This window comes from Myotis lucifugus, unplaced genomic scaffold (genome assembly GCF_000147115.1).
Source record: "Myotis lucifugus unplaced genomic scaffold, Myoluc2.0 scaffold_145, whole genome shotgun sequence".
NCBI lineage: Eukaryota > Metazoa > Chordata > Mammalia > Chiroptera > Vespertilionidae > Myotis > Myotis lucifugus.
Genome location: NW_005871193.1, coordinates 1,789,990 through 1,810,192, shown reverse-complemented (window position 1 = coordinate 1,810,192; position 20,203 = coordinate 1,789,990). Strand labels below are relative to the sequence as shown.

Below are 20,203 nucleotides of genomic sequence, written 5' to 3'. Positions count from 1 at the left end.
GAAGTTCTTCTAGACTTCGAGAGGAGCTTTTGTCCCCTTTTTTACAGGAGAGAAACGGGAGGGGACCCACATGGTCCATCACAGCTCAGTCCTTTCAGAGCCTCTGAACTCCCTGTTAGTGTGTCTCGGGCCCTCGTCACCTGTCGATGAATCTAGGCCCAGAGAATCTAGGCTCCTGGAAAAAGTCAGCAAAACAGACTGTGCTGGTGAGGATGCCGGGACAGAAGAAATCCGCAGTGAGCACATATAATGCCATAAGCTGGCCGGCCTCCAGGAGGAAAACCCAGGCTGAAGCCCCAGGGTCCTAAAGAGAGAAGACTGGGTTCCTGGCAGTGTCCAGTGGCCCCTTCCCTATGAATAACCAGCAGTAGCGATAACCTGGCAGGGGGTCAGGTGGGTGAAGGGGACACAGAGAGCCTCCTTTTATGCACCTGGAGGTGAACACACAAAGGATGGGAACCGGCTGTCCTTGTCCCTGGGCCCAGGAAGGGGGGGCTGCACCTTAAGCAGCACATCCGGAACCCTAAATCCACGGCATCGTGCTGGGGTTCAGGGGCCCCGCTGAAATGGTGAGTGGGTGACTTTCCCGCCCCAAAGGGTCAGGTGATGAAAAGCATGACGTTAGCTTTCTTCCTTCTCCAGTGCAACCTGACATGTGGCCGGCTCCCACTGTGAGATCTCCCCGTGGTTCTTTTTGCTCCAGAAAAGCTGACGTAAAAGCTGGTTCCCTAGTCCCAGCTCCACCTCCAGCGCGAGCAAGCTCCCTGCCGCCTGGTTGCCCAAGTTCCCCTTCTAGACCAAGATCTGATCGCCGTGGTTGTAACATAAAACCTTCTAGTCCGTTATCAACTAATAATTATTGAATAACTACTGTGTGTCAAGATCTAGTTGCTTATTCTTTCATACATCCATCTAACAAATATTTACTGAGCACCTTCTACACGGCAAGCGCTAGCCTCGGTGTTCAAGTTCAGGCTCGAATACGGCATAGTCCCCACCTTCTCATAACATGCACTCTAGTAGGACATGAAATAAGAAATTATAACTAGACTCACCGAACTCTTACACATTTCATTATCTCAATCCTCACAGCCCTGCCAGAAGGTAATTTACAGAAGAGTAAACTGAGGTTCAGAGTGGTCACACAGCAAGTAAACGGTAGATTCAGACTGCAAACCCTGAGCCTCTGCGTCTGACAATTTTCCATTGTAACTGCTGTCCTTCCTCCAATGACTCCGGTCTGAGTGGGTCCTTCGATGCCGAGTCAACAGTTCACACTCATCTCCAGCCACAATCAAGGTTCCCTCGATTCACTTTCCCAGCAGCCACCCTGCCCTCTGGTGGTTTGGTTCTTGCCTGTCAATATCCTCCTCCTGACTTCCTGACCCATATTCGCCAATAACCACTACATGCCTCTCCGAAGCAACCTTCCCAGGTGTCCTCTCTGGGTTGCATCTTAAGAACGCTACCTCCTACCCCGAGAAGAGCATTTGACAGCACGAAACCAACGGTGCACAGCAGAGAGCTCCGTTTCTCCCCAGATGGCTTCCTGTTATAAGAGGCGGGCGGCTGCACACCGTTTAGGTTAGACTCGCAGAAGGTTCGCTTTCTCGGGGGTTCCATCCCACACTGCACTTCTCTTGCTCGGCTGCCAGGCCAGCAGCTTCGATAGGACACTCAAAGACACCGCGACGGTTACATGGCCACGGCCCTGAAGAGCTCCTGCCGGGGCTGAGTCAGGCCCCAGGAGTCTGCCTTCCAATTGTTCTCCTTTAGGAAGACTAGAGACGCACAAAAGGTGTGTCTGATCAACACCGCATCTCTCAGGGCCCCGCGCCAGGCAAGGCCAGTCCTCCGATGGCCAGGGCAGTGTGGTCACCGTGGGAACAGGTCTTGTCCTACTACACATAGAGAGAGGGCTCTGTTGACTCCTCACAGCCTCAGGCCTGACCTGGCCCAGCCAGAGGTCATCTCAGGCAGCCTATTGCTTCCAGGATAGAAGCCGTGGCTGGGACCATGAGGAGCACAGAGAAATGTCACCAGTGCTTAAGGATTTCTAGAGAAATAAATACTAGGGCTCTATCCTCCTCAGAGCCAGGATCTTAAATAAATAGTTCCTATTGGGAAGCCTTCCAGCTCTGCCTGGCCAGAAATGGGCTCCCGTGGGTCAGCCTGAGCTGCTCAGATCAGCTCGGGGGCAGCTCCTGCGGGAGGCTAACTGACTACTGAGGTCAAATCCCTGACAGCTTTGGCCGGCACCTCTGGCTTCTAGAGCATGGAGGGAAATCAGTGGGGAGTGGAGTGGCCGTCCCAGATGTAGCCATAGCTTAGAGAGAGGCTGGGGACTGGCTCCTGCCTTTGGCACATGTAGGTAGGCTGGCAGTGGATGAGATAAAATGGAATCATAAAGTATATTTAATTAATCCAAAAGAAGACACACAAAAAAGAAAAAGGGAATAAAGAACAGATAGGACAAATAGAAAACAAAGAGTAAGATGACAGACTCAAATCTACTTGTATCCGTATTCACATTAAATGTAAATGATCTAAATAACCCAATTAAAGGGCAGAGATGATCTGACTGGATTAAAGAAACAAAGATCTAACTACTTGCTGTCTATAAGAAATGACCTTTAAATACAAAGACACAAATAGCCTAAAAGTAAAAGGATGAATAAAGAAATACCATCCTAATGGCAATCAAAAGAAAGCTAGAGTGGCTACATGATATCAGACAACATAGATTTCAGAGCAAAGAATATAACCAGGGATAAGAAGGTTATTTTGTAATGTAAAGGGGTTAATTAACAAGATGAAATAATCATTCTAAGTGTTTATGCACTGAATAATGGAGCTTCAACATACAGGAAGCTAGAACTATATGGAGAAATTGGAAAATCCACAATTAAAGTTGGAGATTTCAACATGCCTCAATAATTGATAAGCAAGTGGAGCACATGATATGCCTCAATGAGTAGCAGCTACTGTTATCAACCACGATTCAATTTGATCAATATTTACGGAGCATTTCAGAGGGGTGCCAGGCCCCAGAATCCCCTGAGGTGTGCAGTATCCAGAGGGCCTGTTAGCAAGAGGGACAGACCTGCACCCCCAACCTTTCTCTTCTTGCTCCCCGGCTCCCCCTTGTGGTAGTTCGGAGTTCAGCACGTGGCCACTGGGCTGAAGACTGGGGCAGAGCTGGCCCCAGGTGCTTCCCCTGGGAAAAGTTCTGGAAAGGCAGAGCCCAAGTACAGAGGCAGTGGCAAGACTGAGGAGGGAGTGGAGAGAGAGCAGGGGGGCAGGGTGCCAGGAAACTTAGCTCTACAAGCCAGCTGAGTCACCGCTCAGTGGCTGCAGGGGCTGAGGGAGATGGTTCCAGAGGGGCCCTGCTAAGGAATGACAGCGGCTTCATGGGGGAGGGGTGCAGGCAGAGAGGCAGCAGCAACGGGTCAGGCTGAGACCCGCAGGCCAGGCTGATCGACCCTGGAGCCTTGGAAGCCATCCGTCCCTTGGGTGAATGGGGACAGGGTCTTGGTCTTTCTCTCAATGGAGTGGAGTAATAACTTGGGCTGCAAAGGAGGAGATAGTCGTTGAGTCTTGTAGTAAGACGTGCCCGCCCAAACCTCAAAGGCACAGTGACCTGGTTGTGCATACAGGACAGTAGCCCGTCTTTCTGGTGTTTTGGAGAATTGGCAGAGACAGCCCCTGAGGCTTCATGTGCGAATCCAGGTTTAGGCAGGAGTGGAGGGCAACAGGCAGCCACTGAGGGCTTTCACCACAGGGTGATGTGATAGAAAAATCCAGTAAGGCCTTTGGAGGCACCAGAAGGGCCCTGGACGCTCAACTCCCCCCTGCCCGCTCCCCCCCCCCCCATCTGCACATGTTGTCACCTACATCTCGAGGAGCCTCACAACCACCCTGCCTACTGTCCCATTTCTCAGAGGGGAAGCCTGAGGCTGGGACACTGGGAAGTTTGTCCTGGGTCACATACCAATGATCTCGTCTACACAGTCTGGACTAGAAACTAGCTCTTCTGTCACCTAGGCAAGGGGCCTCTCTTTTAAGAAAATGTGTATCACCTTTTTAAAAAATATTGTCCTAGAAACACATGACAGTATCTGGTTACTCAGCACGGAAGGGAACAGCACAACTCCACCCTTTTCCACTCCCACCCTCTCCTACGTGAAATCTCCTCCAGTGGTTGGCTGGGCATCTGCCAGGCCTTCACTGTACACTTACACACACACACACACACACACACACTACAAATGGGGTTGTCCCGTGTGTACCTGTTTTCACTTCTCGCTAGTCCCTGTTGGTACATATGGATCCAGCTCTCCCTTAGAAGCACCCGGGTAGGAGTGTGGGTGGCTGGCATGTCCTCCCCAGCTCCCTGAAGCTCTTTCTATTGCTCAGTGCCCCTCAGGCACCAGCTGCACCCCGTGCACCCACTGTAGGCAGGTACTGAGCTGGATTCTGCGGGCAGCAGTTCCCACGAATGGCTCTGGGGATTTTAGAACAGTGCTTGGCTCAATATCTATGTGCAAAGGAATTTGAGGCCGTCCTTAGGCATACTTTTCTTTTAATTTTAGAGGTTAAGTATTCATTTAATGTGTCAGGAAAAAATCCTAAGTCCATCAAACAGTGATTCTAGGCTTTTCAAAGTCCCTTTAACACAAGCTCAAGTTGAGTAAGTCTATCCAAAGAGAAACACTAGGAACATAACAGCAGAGGTGCACCATGGGTATGGCCAGAATCCTAAGTGGCCATAACCATGTTCCACCTCTGCGATTATTTACCTAGTGTGGAAAGGGCCCGAGTGAGGTCTGGGAATTGTTGTGGGCGGGGCTGGACTTGGCAGGGAGGACCTGGGAGTCTGGTTCCTGACCGCTGCTCCTGGGCTCTGGAGGGCCCGGAGGAGGGGGAGGAAGCGGCCTGCAGACATAAGGTCAATCCCTGGCTGCAGTGATTCAAGTGGAACAAAGAGTCCTTTTTCTTGTCATCTGTGCATTCCATGTACCAAGAAAAACAGCACCAAAGGCCACAGGGACAGGCTCCCAGGATCCCCGTGGGCTGCAGCAGGTGACGGTGCGAACGAACAGTTTGGTGCAAGGACGCCCTCCCTTTGGGCCTGCTTTCCAAAGGCAATGAAAGGACTGGCCCAGACCAGCAGGAGTCTCACTTGATCATGAGGGCACCGGGGAACCCCGAGGGTCTTTTCCATCCCAGGGGAGGCACCCTAAGACCACCTGACGTGTAAAGTCTCAGGGGCACGGCTCCAAAGAAAGAACAAGAACCGCAGCTGGCTTGGCGATTTACGGCGGCCTTCATGTTCTCAGGGAAGCAGGTGTAACCTGCAGGAGGGATCTGGGGGGACTTGAAGGGATTTGCTTGGTCGACAACGGGCACCCAAGGGAACAGTCGGACGTCACAGGTCTCGGGGTGTCCAAGGACAGACTCCAAACCATTGCTTCTGAGGCTGCCAAAAGCACAGGCAGCTCCCAGCCGCCCTTCCCTGGTTCCTCTGCCTGAGAGAGACACGCACACCCCACATGGTCTTGTGAGTAGAGCTGGAACTCTGAGCACCCCCCTCCCCAACACACACACACACACACCTGCCCCTCTTCCTCCCTCAGGCGTGGCAGAGAGGAGACAGGACGCTGGGACCACTGCTTTCAAAGGCTGAGCCAAATGCTTACCTAGGGGATGGCCTCAGCAATGCCTGGAACCATGTCTGAATGTACAGGAAGAAAAAAATAAAAATGCTACCGAACAGCGGTTCTCTCCGGAGGGAGGACGTTCCATGATTTTATTTTTTTCCTTAAAGAGCAGAGGGGAGACATGCCACCAAGCTGAGACCCCCTAACACAGTGGTTCTCAACCTTCTGGCCCTTTAAATACAGTTCCTCATGTTGTGACCCAACCATAAAATTATTTTCGTTGCTACTTCCTAACTGTAATGTTGCTACTGTTAGGAATCGTCATGTAAATATCTGATATGCAGGATGGTCTTAGGTGACCCCTGTGAAAGGGTCGTTCGACCGCCAAAGGGGTCGCGACCCACAGGTTGAGAACCGCTGGCCTAACAGCTATAGGTCCCCAGATGAGCTGAGCTCAGACCAAGGCCCCAGCCACCACAACCCCCCCCCCCCCCCCCCCGGAAAATGCGTTCGCACATCAGGTTAGCCAGCCCAGGTGACAATGTCAAGGTGAAAGCAAGTCCATCCTGGTGCTGAACAGAAAAGCCAGCCAAGGCGGAAATCAGCACAAACCAGCTTTTCAGAAAAGGCGAGTGAGCCTGGAGCAGGGCCCGGGCTTTATTGATAGAAGGCTAGGTCCTGCCCCACTTGTGCTGAAGCACGCAGCCAGGCCTGTCCAAGGCAAACACAGCCGCCCTCCACCGCCCAGCAACCCCCTCTCTAGGCCATTTGCTGGCTGAGGGCTGTTCCACACCCACAGGGGACTCTTGGCTCCTTCTATGTTTCTGTGTGGCTCCTACATGTCACTGTGCTTCTGCTCTAGACACAGCCGCTTGCCAGAGGGCCCCCAACAGAGAGAAAGGGGGTCACTCTGCTTCCAAATACTCAGACCGCGGAGCACCTGTTCACTGCTGACGTTCTGAGGATGAGACGATGTATATGGCAAACCCAGGCCCTGCTCTGGGGCCTTTTGCTCACCATACCTGGTAGCTGGCTAGGCAGCGCTAGGGTTTCTCAACCTCGGCATTAGTTTGTTGTTGTTGTTTTGTTTTTAGGAAGGGAGAGAAAGAAAGCAAGAAACATCCATTTGTTGTTCCACTTATTTATGCATTCATTGGTTGATTCTTGTAAATGTCCTGACCAGGGATTGAACCCGCAACCTTGGCATACCGGGATGATGCTCTACCCAAGTTAGCTACCTGGCCAGGGCTCAGCACTGTTGACATCTGGGGTCAGATGACTCTGCTGTGGGGGAATTTTTCTGTGCACTGTAGGGGGCAGAACCCCTGGCTTCTATCCACCAGATGCCAGTAGCACCTTCCACTTGTGATAATCAAAACCGTCTCCAGAAACTGCCAAGTGCCCCCTGGGGGAAGGGAGCCAATCACCCCCTTTTGAGACCTGCTGTTTTAGAAGAAGGAATAGAGGAGACGGAAGGGGGGACCCAGGGAGTAGTGGGGGAAGCAGGCTCCGGGTTGGGGGATGGGTAGGATTAAGGGGAACAGAAAGAAGAGAGACTTGGAAGCTTCCAGATGGGACAGAAAATTGGGAAAGTAAAGAGTTGTTTAAATAAGATTAGGAAATGTTGCTATATGATGTGCTATTAACCTCCCTTTTCCTTCTTTGAAGGAATACCTTCAGCAAAAATCTGCATCATTCACCAGGGCTTTGGGAGTCAAATCCGTCTTCTCCTTTTCCTGCCCTCCCCGTTCCCCCAACCTGGATGGATAGGTTCCAGCTAGGCACAGGGTCCTCCCAAGAGGCTGGGTTACATTCAGGCCATACCACAGCAGTTACTGTTCCAAAGTGTGTGGAGGATAGAATTTTAAAATATGTATTTTGATTGATTGATTTTTTATTGGTTTCAGAGAGGAAGGGAGAGGGAGAGAGAGACAGAAACATCAATGATGAGAGAGAATCATTGATCAGTTGCCTCCTGCATGCCCCCCTCCCCCTCCACTGGGGATCGAGCCCAAAACCCAGGCATGCATCCTGACTGGGAATTGAACCATGACCTCCTGGTTCATAGGTTAATGCTCAACCGTTGAGCAACACCGGTGGGGCTAAAATACATATTTTAGAACTGATTCAATATCATTTTTATGAAAACACACATCCTGTTTGCTTTCTAGTAATGCTTTCTCAGTGGGAGAAAAAGGCATGAGGGAATAGCTGCGAGGCAGGTAACACCCGTGGGTGGATGAGATGATTGGACATCATTGATCACGTGCACCGTGGTCAGAAAAAGCATGTGGATAGCTATTCTGGGGACCTGGGGGCTGAATCCCGGGTTCCCCAGGTTCTCTCAGACTCTCTTCAGGAAATAAGCAGCTATCCAGCATCTGAATGGTCTCACACACACACACACACACAGGGCTTGTTTGTTTAAAGTCTTGCTTCCCTATTCTACTGTAAGCACGGCAAGGGCAGGAGTCATATCTGTTTGCTCCATCACTAAGTCTCTGGATTTCCTGGGCCTGTACGTGGTCAACATTCAAAACATATTTGTGCTTGTTTGTTTTTCCAAAACATATTTGTTAAATGAATACATGGATGGTGTCCTGGAACACTCCTTACTTCCTTGACCAGCAACCTTTGACTCAGACATTAAGACTCACGTCAATTGTCACCACCTCTGGGAAGTCCTTCCTGATTTCCAACAGAAACAATTGCACTGTGGACTCAAAACACTTGATTCCTATTCTTATGGCAACATGCATCACGGTACATACTGTTTGGTTGTATTCTGCCTCCCATGCCAGCATGTAAGCTATTTGAGGATAAAAACTATGACGTATCATTTATTATCCCTACTCTTACCAGCACTTGGCCCATTGTAGATGCTCAATAAACGCTTTTTCAATGCAAGAGTAAAAAAAAAATGCTCTCCCGTAACCCTTCCAAATCCTAGACATCAAAGTTCAGACACATCTGGTTCAAGTGCCTTGGCAAAGTCCAGAACCAAGAGCTACACTGGGCATCCAATTTCCTGGCCCTTTAACTCAGGTGGAAGTATCTGCCTAGCCCCTCTGAAGTTGATGTGGCCTGGCTGGCAGCTCCTCATTCCTACTGCCCCAGGGCTTTAAGACCTTAAAGGATCTTCAAGAGCCTTCTTTGGGACCACCACCCTTCACCCATACCCACACCTCTGGCTTAAAGCCCTGGGCCAAAGCAGGCTCTGTACAGGGCACTGCAGACTTCTCTGTGTCACTGTTCCTGTTCCACACCCCTCTGCCAGTTTCTTGGAAAGCGGTGTGGTATATTGAGGTTTATAATAAAAAATATATATTTGGTCTTTATCGCCATTTCAGGCACAGAGCTCATAAAGTCCTAGGAGTTTCCTGAGTGATGAGAGCAACCAAGGTGTCTCTTGTCATGTCAATGAGGTGACTTTTGGATCCTACCTAAACATGGGGGTTAGAAGATTAAAAAATGGCAGCAGAGTAAGTGGATGCTACATGGACACTCTCCCAGGACCAACCTGGAAATGCAACTAAAATACAGAAGAACCACCCTGAAAAATCAACTGAGGACTAGCTGGAGAGAACTCTGATAACCAAGGACAGAAAGTAGGAAGAACGGAGGTGTGAAAGAGCTGGCAGATCCCTAACTGGTTTGGTTCAGTGGCTAGAGCGTCAGCCTGCAGACTCAAGGGTTCCAGGTTCGATTCCGGTCAAGGGCATGTACCTTGGTTGTGGGCACATCCCCAGTGGGGGGTGTGCAGGATTCAGCTGATCGATGTTTCTCTCTCATCGATGTTTCTAACTCTTTATCCCGCTCCCTTCCTCTCTGTAAAAATCAATAAAATATATTTTTAAAAAAGAAAAGAAAAGAAAAAGAAAGAACTGGCAGGGCTCCCATAGACAGCAGCTGAAGTCCCAGAGAGATAGCTCAGCTGTGTGTGTGTGTGGGGGGGGGGGGGGGTCGCCCCTGCGAACTTCGGGGGCTAAAAAACAAGCTTGGCTCTCCAGCCTAGAGCACCAGAACTGAGAAAGATGCCCACATAACATCTGGCTGTGAAAAGCAGCAGGGTTGCTGTCTCCTAGGAAGAGATGTCTGAAAATGCAGGCACCCTCTTAAAGGGCCAACACAAAATTTTGAGTGCAAAATTTTGAGTGCAGCCACTTATCTTGGGCTCTGACAGGGAGAGGGCAGAGTAGACTGGAGCTGTGTGAGGAGAGCCCAGGGTTGGGGCTTGGAGGGCCTCCATCCCGGTTACCTATGCTGAGTCATTCCCTCACGTTTTCCTCAGACGACATCGTTCTCCTCAGATGTTTGCTATCCAGTGGCTTTTTGCCTGGGGGAAGGCAGCTGACCCACCCTGTTGGAAGACCTTTTGCCCCACCCTGAGGTCAATAGCTTGAGGCTAATCACATCTGAACGTCAATGGGACTTCAGGGAGAGGCAGGTCACTGGAGGCTTTGAGTCTTTGCCTGATCTAATCCAGGGACTGGGGCTAGGAAAAGCAGACCCTGGTGTACATCTTGGTCCTTTCCAAAGGCACCCAGCCCCAGTAAAGGAAGCCACAAGCTGTGAATTGCTAATACCTCCAGACAGTATTCAAGGCCAGTCACAAACAGCACCTGACATTGTCCTGCACTAGAGATTGGAAGTTGTGGTAGATCTACCGAATACACAGACACAAACCCAAACAGGCAGCCAAAATGGGGAGACAAAAAAACAAACAAACAACGGAAAAAAACAAGCCCCAAATGAAAGAATAGAATTCTCCAGAAGAAGAGCTAAATGAAATGGAGATAAGAAAGTTATCAGACATAGAGTTCAGAATAATGATGGCAAAGAGGCTCAATAGCATGAGAAAAGATAGAGTAACTGTGCAGAATGACATGGCACTAATAAAGAATACAGTGGAAGGAATACACAGTAGATTAGGAGAAGTGGAGGACTGGGTCAGTGAATTCGAAGACAGGGTAGAAAAAAATCACTCAATCAGAGGAACAAAAAGAAAAAACAATTAAAAAACAGGAGGACAGCTTACGGGAGCTGTGGGGCTACATGAAATGTAACTATCTACACTAATAAAAGAGAAACATGGTAATTAGCCATACCTCCGCTACCCTTCCCATTGTCTAATCAGGGCTATATGCAAATTAACTGCCAGCCAAGATGGCGGCCGGCAGCCAGGCAGCTTGAAGCTAACAGGAGGCTTGCTTGCTTCAGTGACGGAGGACTCCAACGTTCCCCGCCTGCTGCTACCGGCCTCTGAGCTTGCAGTTTGAAACATTGTTACAAATATAGAAGCTAAACAAAACCCCAGAAACATGCTTTCAGCTAGCCGGGCTTCAGCCAGCAGGACCGCAACATTGTTTCAATTATAGAACCCAAACAAACCAGATACCTGCTTTCAGCAGCCGAGGCCTAAGAGCTGGAGCCAAGCCTCAGAGCTAAAGCTGGCCCAGAATAAAAAAAAAAAAAAGAAAAAAAGGACAGGTTGGGAGCTTCAGTCACCCGCCAGCCTGAAAACAGCACTCAGCCCCTCACCCAGACTGGCCAGGCACCCCAGTGGGGACCCCCACCCTGAAGGGTGTGTGACCAGCTGCAAACAGCCATCATCCCCTCATCCAGGCTGGCCAGGCACCCCAGTGGGGACCCCCACCCTGATCCAGGACACCCTTCAGGGCAAACCAGCTGGCCCCCACCCGTGCACCAGGCCTCTATCCTATATAGTAAAAGGGTAATATGCCTCCCAGCACTGGGATCAGCGGAGCCGCGAGGCCTCCCGGCACCGGGATCAGCGTGACAGGGGGCAGCGCCCAAAACCCCGATCGCCCTGCGGCTCTGTGTGTGAGAGGGGGTGGGGCCACAACCTCCCTATCCGCCCTGCTCTGTTCGTGACAGGGGAAGGCGCCCCAACCCCCTGACCAGCCCTGCTCTGTGCCTGATAGGGGGGAGCTCCCCAAACCCCTGATCGCCCTGTGGCTCTGTGTGTGACAGGGTGTGGTGCCGCAACCCCCTGATCGGCCCTGCTCTGTGTGTGACAGGGTGCAGCGCCCCAACCCGCCCCCCCCACGGGCCCTGCTGTGTGTGTGACGGGGTAGAGCCATAACCTCCCCATCGGCCCCGCCCTGAGTGTGACAGTGGCGGCGCCCCAACCCCCTGATCGGCCCTGCTCTGTGTGTGACAGGGTGCGGTGCCCCAACTCCCCCCGCCCCACGGGCCCTGCTCTGTGTGTGACGGGGTAGAGCCATAACCTCCCCATCGGCCCTGCCCTGAGTGTGACAGTGGCGGTGCCCCAACCCCCTGATCCGCCCTGCTCTGTGTGTGACAGGGGGCGGTGCCCCAACTCCCCTATCGGCCCTACTCTGTGAGTGACAGGGGGGAGCTCCTCAACCCCCTGATCGGCCCTGCTCTGTGCGTGACAGGGGGGAGCTCCTCAACCCCCTGATCGGCCCTGCTCTATGTGTGACAGGGTACGGAGCCCCAACCCCCCTGATGGGCCCTGCTCTGTGCATGACAGGGGGCAACGCCCCAACCCCCTGATCGGCCCTGCTCTGTGTGTGACAGGGGGTGACGCCACAACTTCCCTATCGACCCTGCCTTGAGTGTGACGGGGGCGGTGCCCCAACCCCCCAATCGGCTGTACCCTGAGCGTGACTAGGGGTGGCATCGCAACCTCCCGATCCGCCCTGCTCTGTGCATGACAGGGGGCAGTGCCCCAATTCCCCAATTGGCCCTGCTCTGAGCCCGACCAGGCGCCGCACCTAGGGATTGGGCCTGCCCTCTGCCACCCGGGAGCAAGCCTAAGCCAGCAGGTCATTATCTCCTGAGGGGTCCCAGACTGCGAGAGGGCACAGGACAAATTTTTGTGCACCGGGCCTCTAGTGTTCTCATAATAGAAGTACCAGAAGGGGAAGAAAGTGAGCAAGGGCTAGAGGACATGTTTGAAGAAACAATGGCAGAAAAATTCCCTAAACTGGTGAAGGAAAAAGTCACATAAGTTCAGGAGGTACAGAGAGTCCCAAGCAAGAAGAAAACAGGCCCATGCCCAGACACATCATAATTAAAATGTCAAAAATTAAAGACAAAGAGAGAATCTTAAAGGAAGCAAGGGAAAGGCAATTTTCACCTACAAAGGAGCTCCCATAAGGCTGACACCTGATTTTTCATCAGAAACTCTACAAGCCAAAAGGAAATGGCATGAACACACAACTGCCCAAAATCTATGGGACACAGCGAAAGGAGTCCTGAGAGGGAAGTTCATAGCACTGCAAGCATGTCAAACCCACACCCGGCGGGCCGCATGCCTCGGCCGGAGTTTGACATGCTTGCACTACAGGCATACCTCAAAAAACAAGAAAAATTAATAATAAACTACTTAACCCTACAACTTAAGGAATTAAAAGAGAACAACAAGAAAAGCCCAGAGTAGTAGAAGGAAGGAAATAATAAAGATTAGAGCAGAAATAAATGACATAGAGGCTAAAAAGAATACAAAAAAATCAATGAAACCAAGAGCTGGTTCTTTGATAAAATAAAAAGATTGATGAACCGTTAGCCAGACTCATCAAGAAACAGAGAGATAGGACCCAAGTAAATAATATCAGAAAAGAAAGTGGTGAAGTAATAAACGTCACCACAGAAATACAAAGGATTGTAAGCAAATACTATGAACAACTATATGCCAACAAACTGGACAACCTGGGCGAAATGGACAAATTCCTAAAAAAAAAAAAAAATACAATATTCCAAAACTGAATCAGAAAGAATCAGAAAACCTAACTAGGCCAATAACAATTGAGGAAATACAATAAGTAGTAATAATAATAATAATAATAATAATAACAAAAAACTCTGAGCAAACAAAAGCTCTGGTCTGGATGGCTTTACAGGGGAGTTTTACCAAACCTTTAAAGAACAACTAATACCTATCCTCCTCAAACTATTCCAAACAATCCAAGCTGTGAGACTTCCAAGCTCTTTTTATGAGGCCAGCATTATCCTAATTCCAAAACCAGATAAAGCCACTACAAAGAAAGAGAACTACAGGCCAATATCCCTGATGAATATAGATGCTAAAATCCTCCACAAAATATTAGCAAATGGCATCCAGCAGTATATTAAAAAGGTCATACACCATGACCAAGTGGGATTTATTCCAGGGATGCAAGGCTGGTACAATATTCACAAATCAATCAGCATGATACATCACATAAACAAATTGAAAGACAAAAATTACATGGTCATATCAATAGACGCAGAAAAAGCTTTAGACAAAATACAACACCCATTTTTTATAAAATCTCTTAGCAAAGTGGGAAGAGAGGGATCATATCTCCACATAATAAAGGCCATAAATGATAAGTCTACCACCAACATCATACTTAATGGGCAAAAACTAAAACCATTTCCTCTAAGAACAGGAACAAGACAGGGATGTCCGCTTTCACCACTCTTATTCAATATAGTACCAGAAGTCCTAGCCACAGCGATCAGACAAGAAGAAGATATAGAAGGCATCCAAATTGGAAAGAAGTAAAAGTCTCATTATTCACAGATGACATGATATTGTACATAGAAAACCCTAAAGACTCCACCAAAAAACTACTAGATTTAATAAAGGAATTTGGCAATGTAGCAGAATACACAATGAACACCCAGAAATCGATGGCATTTTTATACACCAATAATAAATTCTCAGAAAGAAAAACAAAAAAAATAATCCCATTTACCATTGCAACAAAAAAATTAGATGCTTAGGAATAAACTTAACCAAGGAGGTAAAAGACTTGTATGCAGAAAACTAGAGGACATTGGAAAAGAGATACAGGAAGATATAAACAAGTGGAAGAATATATCATGTTCATGGATTGGTAGAATTAACATCATTAAAATGTCCATACTGCTCAAAGCAATCTGCAGATCCAATGCAATCCTTATTAAAATACCAACGGCATATTTCACAAATCTAGAGCAAATACTCCAAAAATTTATATAGAACCAAAAAAGACTCCAAATAGCTTCAGAAATCTTGAGAAAGAAGAACAAAGTTGGAGGAATCACAATACCAGATATCAAGTTATACTACAAAGCAAGTGTATTCAAAACAGCCTGGTACTTGCACAAGAACAGGCATATCGATCAATGGAACAGAACAGAGAACCCAGAAATCGACCCAAAACATTACACTCACTGGTCATGCGGTTTGGACCCCTGATCTTTCATATGGCAGGTCAGGCCATTTAGACGCCCTGACCTTTTTCTCCCTGAAGATAACATCTAGGCCTCAGTTGTATTTCAGCTCCAAGCTCAGAAAAGCAGCAAAACCAGACAAGTGCCACCCTGGCTGCCTCAGGACCAGCTGCAGTGACTAATGACCCTGCCCTGGCACCAGCCAATCAGTGGAGACCACGACCCTGAAAGGGCACACCTGGGAAGCTGATGAATATTCTATTGAGACCCTCCCCTGAGACCGCCCCTAAGATTCCCGCCTGCAAGAGAGAGACATACTCTCAGGACGAGGGACCCAGCGTGCACTCTCCCTCCAAGGAGCACGCCCTGCCATTCCCTTCCCTTCTCCTTCCCACACAGGCGTGACTCCCCGAACCCTAAGGGACCCCATGAGACTTGCAACCAGGGGAGCAATGGGCAGCAGCCGTTTGTCCTGGGCTAACCCTGAACCTGTCTCCAAGGCCCCTTTTCTCTGACTTTCCTGAGCCAGAGCAGCCCCGCCGAGGCTCCCCTGTGGCTTCCTCTATGCTCTTCCTTGTGTCACTGTCCTAGGTGTGTTTTTGCCGTCATCATGGACCCAATACCCTTTGGCTCAGTGCTGGGTAGCCCTTCCCTTTGGACATCCCCATCCCTAACCCCTTTTCCTTAAATGAATTCAATTTTTCTTTATTCACCGTCTGAGATGGCTATTTAGCCTGCCCCTGCATCACCAACTTTAACCTTTCAGTATCTTTTTATAATAATCTGCTAAATAACGTGTTTCTCTGTGTTCTGCGAGCCGCTCTAGCAAACCAAGGAAGTTGTGGGAACCTCCAATCTATAGCCGGCAGGTCAGAAGCCCAGGGACCACCTGGACTTGCAATTGGCCTCTGAAGGAGAGGGGGCGTAGAGAGTGAAGTTGAATTGTGAGGCATCCAGCTGGTATCAGAGAATTGCTTTGGAGGTGTGTGTGGGGGAAACACACCCACACATCAGAATTGGATGCAGAATCAGAATGTGTGTCTGAACCCCATCTGGCCAGAAGAGGACCCCAACATCCAGCACGTGTGCAATACGCATGCCCCCTCCTGTCACCAGAGCTCCTGCGAAAGCTGTTCCCAGCCGGGCGCCCCCGTTGCTGCCTACCTGGCCAGAGGGCGGCGGCGTGAGGGTGCATTCCGGAGAAGGCCTGTCCCGGAACAGGCCTTGCTGCTGACTGCAGTCCAGCTGGATCAGGTGGCGGCACTCAGGGTGGCAGGTGAATTTACAGTCTGGAGGGAAAACACAAGGGGGTTAGGGGTCAGGCTTCCTGAGAAAAACCTTGGGGGACTGCATCCAGCTCCAAGAGGGAAAGGCGTGCGAGAGAGAAGGGGAGGGTAGGAGAACACCCTGAGAACGAGGCCCGGCTCTCCACGCCATTACAAACGGTGAACATGAACCAGTGCTAGCCAGGCGTACCTCGGAGACACTGCAAGTTTGGCTCCAGATCAACGCAATAAAGTGAATATTGCAACAAAGCAGGTCACACATATTGGGAGGATTACCAAAATGTGACGCAGAGACACGGAGTGGGCAGATGCTGTTGGAAAAAGGGCGCCAATGGACTTGCTCAAGGCAGGGTTGCCGCAAAACGTCAACTTGTAAACAACACAATATCCATGGAGAGCAATAAAGCGAAGCACAATAAAACGAAGTATGCCAACTGTCTTGGCCGCTATTACTTAGTGTGACCCTGCGATCATTATTATTGTCACTTTACAGACAAAAAACTGGGGCTTAGGGATGTTAGTGACTTTCTAACATCCCTACGAATCTTTTTACGAATATACATTAATCTATACTAATTTACATTAATTTATACTAATTTACATTAATTTGGTCGCCAGGGACCATGGAGTCTTGGGAAAGGGCTTAACTCTTCTGGGCCTCATTTTGCCGTCTGTGGAATACAGGCCATAGCAGCCCCGCCTGGTACACAGGATGCCTATAGTTTTAGGGGAGAACAGGTCTTCACGGATTACAAGTGCGTCCAAACACCAAGGCACTGTCATCAGCAGCAGGAAAGGCTGCTACCTGTCTCTGACCTGCCCCATCTACAAAGTCGGCATGGCTTCTCTAACCCAGCTGACATAGCCTCCAGACCACATCCCACACCAGGTGTTTCAGGGCCGAAAGCACGCGTTTCATAGAGAGAGTTCACTTCCATGGAAGCAGGACTTCATGAGCCGTGGGAAAACGAGGCCCAGAGAGGTCAAGCGAGGTGCCCAATGGCACACAGCACGGTGGCAGAGCCAGTAGCTTCCAGGATCTTCAAGGCAGAAGGGAGGTGAAGTTACAGGGGCGGGGGCCTGGCTGGAGGGGGCAGGGCTTCCGGTAGGCAACTCAAGTGCCTGGATTTGTTTGGATAACCTGGTCACTAGAGGACAACTTTTTAAAATTTATGTTTTTAAAACTGATTTCAGAGAGGAAGGGAGAGGGAGCGAGGGATAGAAACATCAATGATGAGAGAGAATCATTGATTGGCTGACTCCTGCACGCCCCCTATTAGGGATCGAGCCCGCAACCCAGGCATGTGCCTTGGCCAGAATCGAACCTGGGACCTATCCACTGAGCCAAACTGGCTAGGGCTAGGGGACAATTTTTGATTCATAAGAGCTTAGGCTCCCAACACTTTTCCTTTGTTTTAGACTTTCTTTTAAAGCATCACACACACTCTATCTTGGGGTGAGGATGGGTCTGGTCTCTTCTTCCCACTCTTTTGGGGAGCTCTGCAATGAGACCCTCACACTCCCCAGCTGCCCCCTTCCCAATCACCCCCAAAGATAAGCACCTTGTTCGGGTTTGCCACTGATGGCTGCAGGGGAGCCCCCTGACAAATGCAGGGGCACGCAGAGCTTCTGGAACCCCCCAACCTGACTCAACCTTCCGAAGCTCCCTACTCCATCTGGGACAGCAGATGACACTCTGCTCATCTCTCTCAGGCCTGAAAGCGAGGCCCCAACATCCCCGCCCCCCCTTCACACCCACCCGTGTCTAGGCCTCCTGACTCTCCTGGAAGCTGTCCTCTCATCTGGAGCCAGAATGGGTGAAGCCAGCTCTCTAGGCGCACACCTCCCCCTGCCCACACCCTCTACTGCACACACCCCCCCCACACGCTCCACCCGCACGCACCCTACCCCTGCACGCACCGTCCACCCGCCCGCACCCTCCACCAGCGCACACCCCTCCACCTGTGTGCACCCTCCCCCTGCACGCACCCTCCCCCCTGCACGCACCCGCAAGCATTTCTGGGTCCCACTGTGGGCGATCTCTGCCTGGCACAAGGACAGCCGCACCCCAGGTGCGGTGAAGGGCACACGGGGATGTGCAGGCCAAGTCTCCCTCCCACAGTGCCCAGAATCGCCAGGGCTTTGATAGGGCAGCACGGTGGCCAGAGCCGCACAGAGTGGCATTGTTCAGGCTCCGCTCCTGGGACGCACCTGTGCCGCCCTGGCCGAGCTCTAAGCATGAAGAATGCTCTGGGGTGCCCCGAAGTGGAAATGGGGAGGAGGGGGACTGGACGCTCCCCCAGCTTTCTAGCAAACAAGCGCTGCCACCACTCACAGACGGGAAAGCGCCTGGGTGGGCGGTAGAGGTCCCCCCCCTCCTCCTTCAGCAGCTGTGCTGTCGACACAGCCGCTCCATCTGATTCTGTTTCCCTCTCCTCTCCTTCCCTCCCGCCCCCACTCCGGCTCTGACACACACACCCTGTGCGAAAAGCACCGAACCCTCAGGAAGACTGTTCTTCCAGGCCTTGCTGCTGGGCTGGATGGAGCCAGGAAACAGGAGATGCCAGGAGGCGTGTTTCCGGATTTTAGGAAAGCCCCTTTGCGCACCAAGGACTTTGGTCCATCAGACCGTGTAACCACAGACTGGAGCAAACCCCTGCGGCACATCTGACAGTCCTGGCCCCCGGGAACGCCACGCCTGGGCTTCTAGGCCGACGGAGGTGAAGTCAGAGCCACCGTGCCGTCTCCAGCCACAGCAGCGCCCACAGGCCCCCGCAGGAGGCTGCAGGCCAGCTGCGCTGACTGGGACGCCCCTGAGATTCCAACCTGCCGGGTAGGGCCGTGTCCTCCTGGGACCCAGTGCTTAAACCCCACCGTCCTCTCCTTCAAGGCAGCTCATCACAAGGTGCTGCTAAGCCATCCCGCCCCTGGCTTCCCTGTGCTGCACAGCCTCGGCTGGTGCTCCATCTGGGCGAGGAGAGAGACGGGACTTGGTGGTGCAGGACCTACAGGCCCCAGGAAGGCTCAGCCTTCCCTGGGCAGCAGCACCGCCGTCTCTGGCAGCAGCTGTGACGTCCTGAGCACGGACTTCCCGTGCCCTGTGCTCGGTGAGGGGGAAGATGAATGAGACAGGACGCCAGGGGCCTCAGGCTAGCCGGGCAGACGCACACGTGCAGAGATAACTAGTGAGGGAGACGCTGAAGCAGGGCCCAGATCGAGGAGGCCTGTTCCGAGGACACAGTGCCCGCCAGCCACAGCTGTCAGGACGGCTTCAGGCACAGGAGGCTCGGGGAGCTCAGAGAACGGATCAGACCCCAGGTGGCTCCCAGTCCCTCGTGGCAGGGGCCAAGAGGAGATGGAGCCATGACATCGCAGAATAGATCGGACGAGGACCTCCCTACACGAGGCAGCAAAGGATCAGGGAGTGCCGCTCCGACGTTCTAACTGCAGTGTCTCCGGGAGGACTGGCACTTCTTACCCTTCGGCCTGCCATCTATAAGACAGAACTGCCCCTCCTCTCACCCTTCCCTCCAGCGCAGGCCCTGTCTCCATCCCAGGGGTGTTTTGAGGAATAAATGGGCTTTCAGGTTTGGGACGAGGGGCCTATGGAAAGAGAAGGGGCCGACTGTGAGGAGGAATAATGTCAACCACAGGGGTCTTCTCCAGGGAAGGAGCCAGGAGGCAGGACGGAGAGAGGGCTCCCAGGGCCCGCCCTCGGTTCCCAGGCGCGATGAGCTTTCCGCTGCGAAAACAAAGCACCATGGACAGGGCAGCTAAACTGCCTCCGTTTGGAGGCTAGACGCCTGAAATCAGCTTGGCAGGGTCATGCCCGCTCCCGAAACCCGGGGGGCAGACGCCTTCCCTGCCTCTTTCGGGTTTCAATACGGCATCCCCGGGGCATCCCGTTGCTTGAAGCTTACACCGCTCCAGGCTCTCCCTCCCCGGTGAAGGGCCTGTCTCCCCTGTGCCCCAGGCCTCACAGGGCAACTTCTTATAAGACCAACGAACTTTTTGGTTAAGGGAACCGTCTGCCTAAATTACTACACCTGCAGCCCGCCCTATTTCAAA

At 51.3% G+C, this 20,203-nt stretch overlaps 1 protein-coding gene across 1 annotated transcript in view; it reads right to left on the bottom strand.

The window, feature by feature from the left end:
• Window positions 1-20,203, bottom strand: part of RASSF5 (Ras association domain family member 5) — a 61,687-nt gene that overhangs the window by 31,322 nt on the left and 10,162 nt on the right. The window contains exon 2 of the mRNA XM_023758996.1: window positions 16,014-16,138. Coding sequence (XP_023614764.1) covers window positions 16,014-16,138 — 125 coding nt within the window. The remainder of the gene's footprint in view (window positions 1-16,013; window positions 16,139-20,203) is intronic.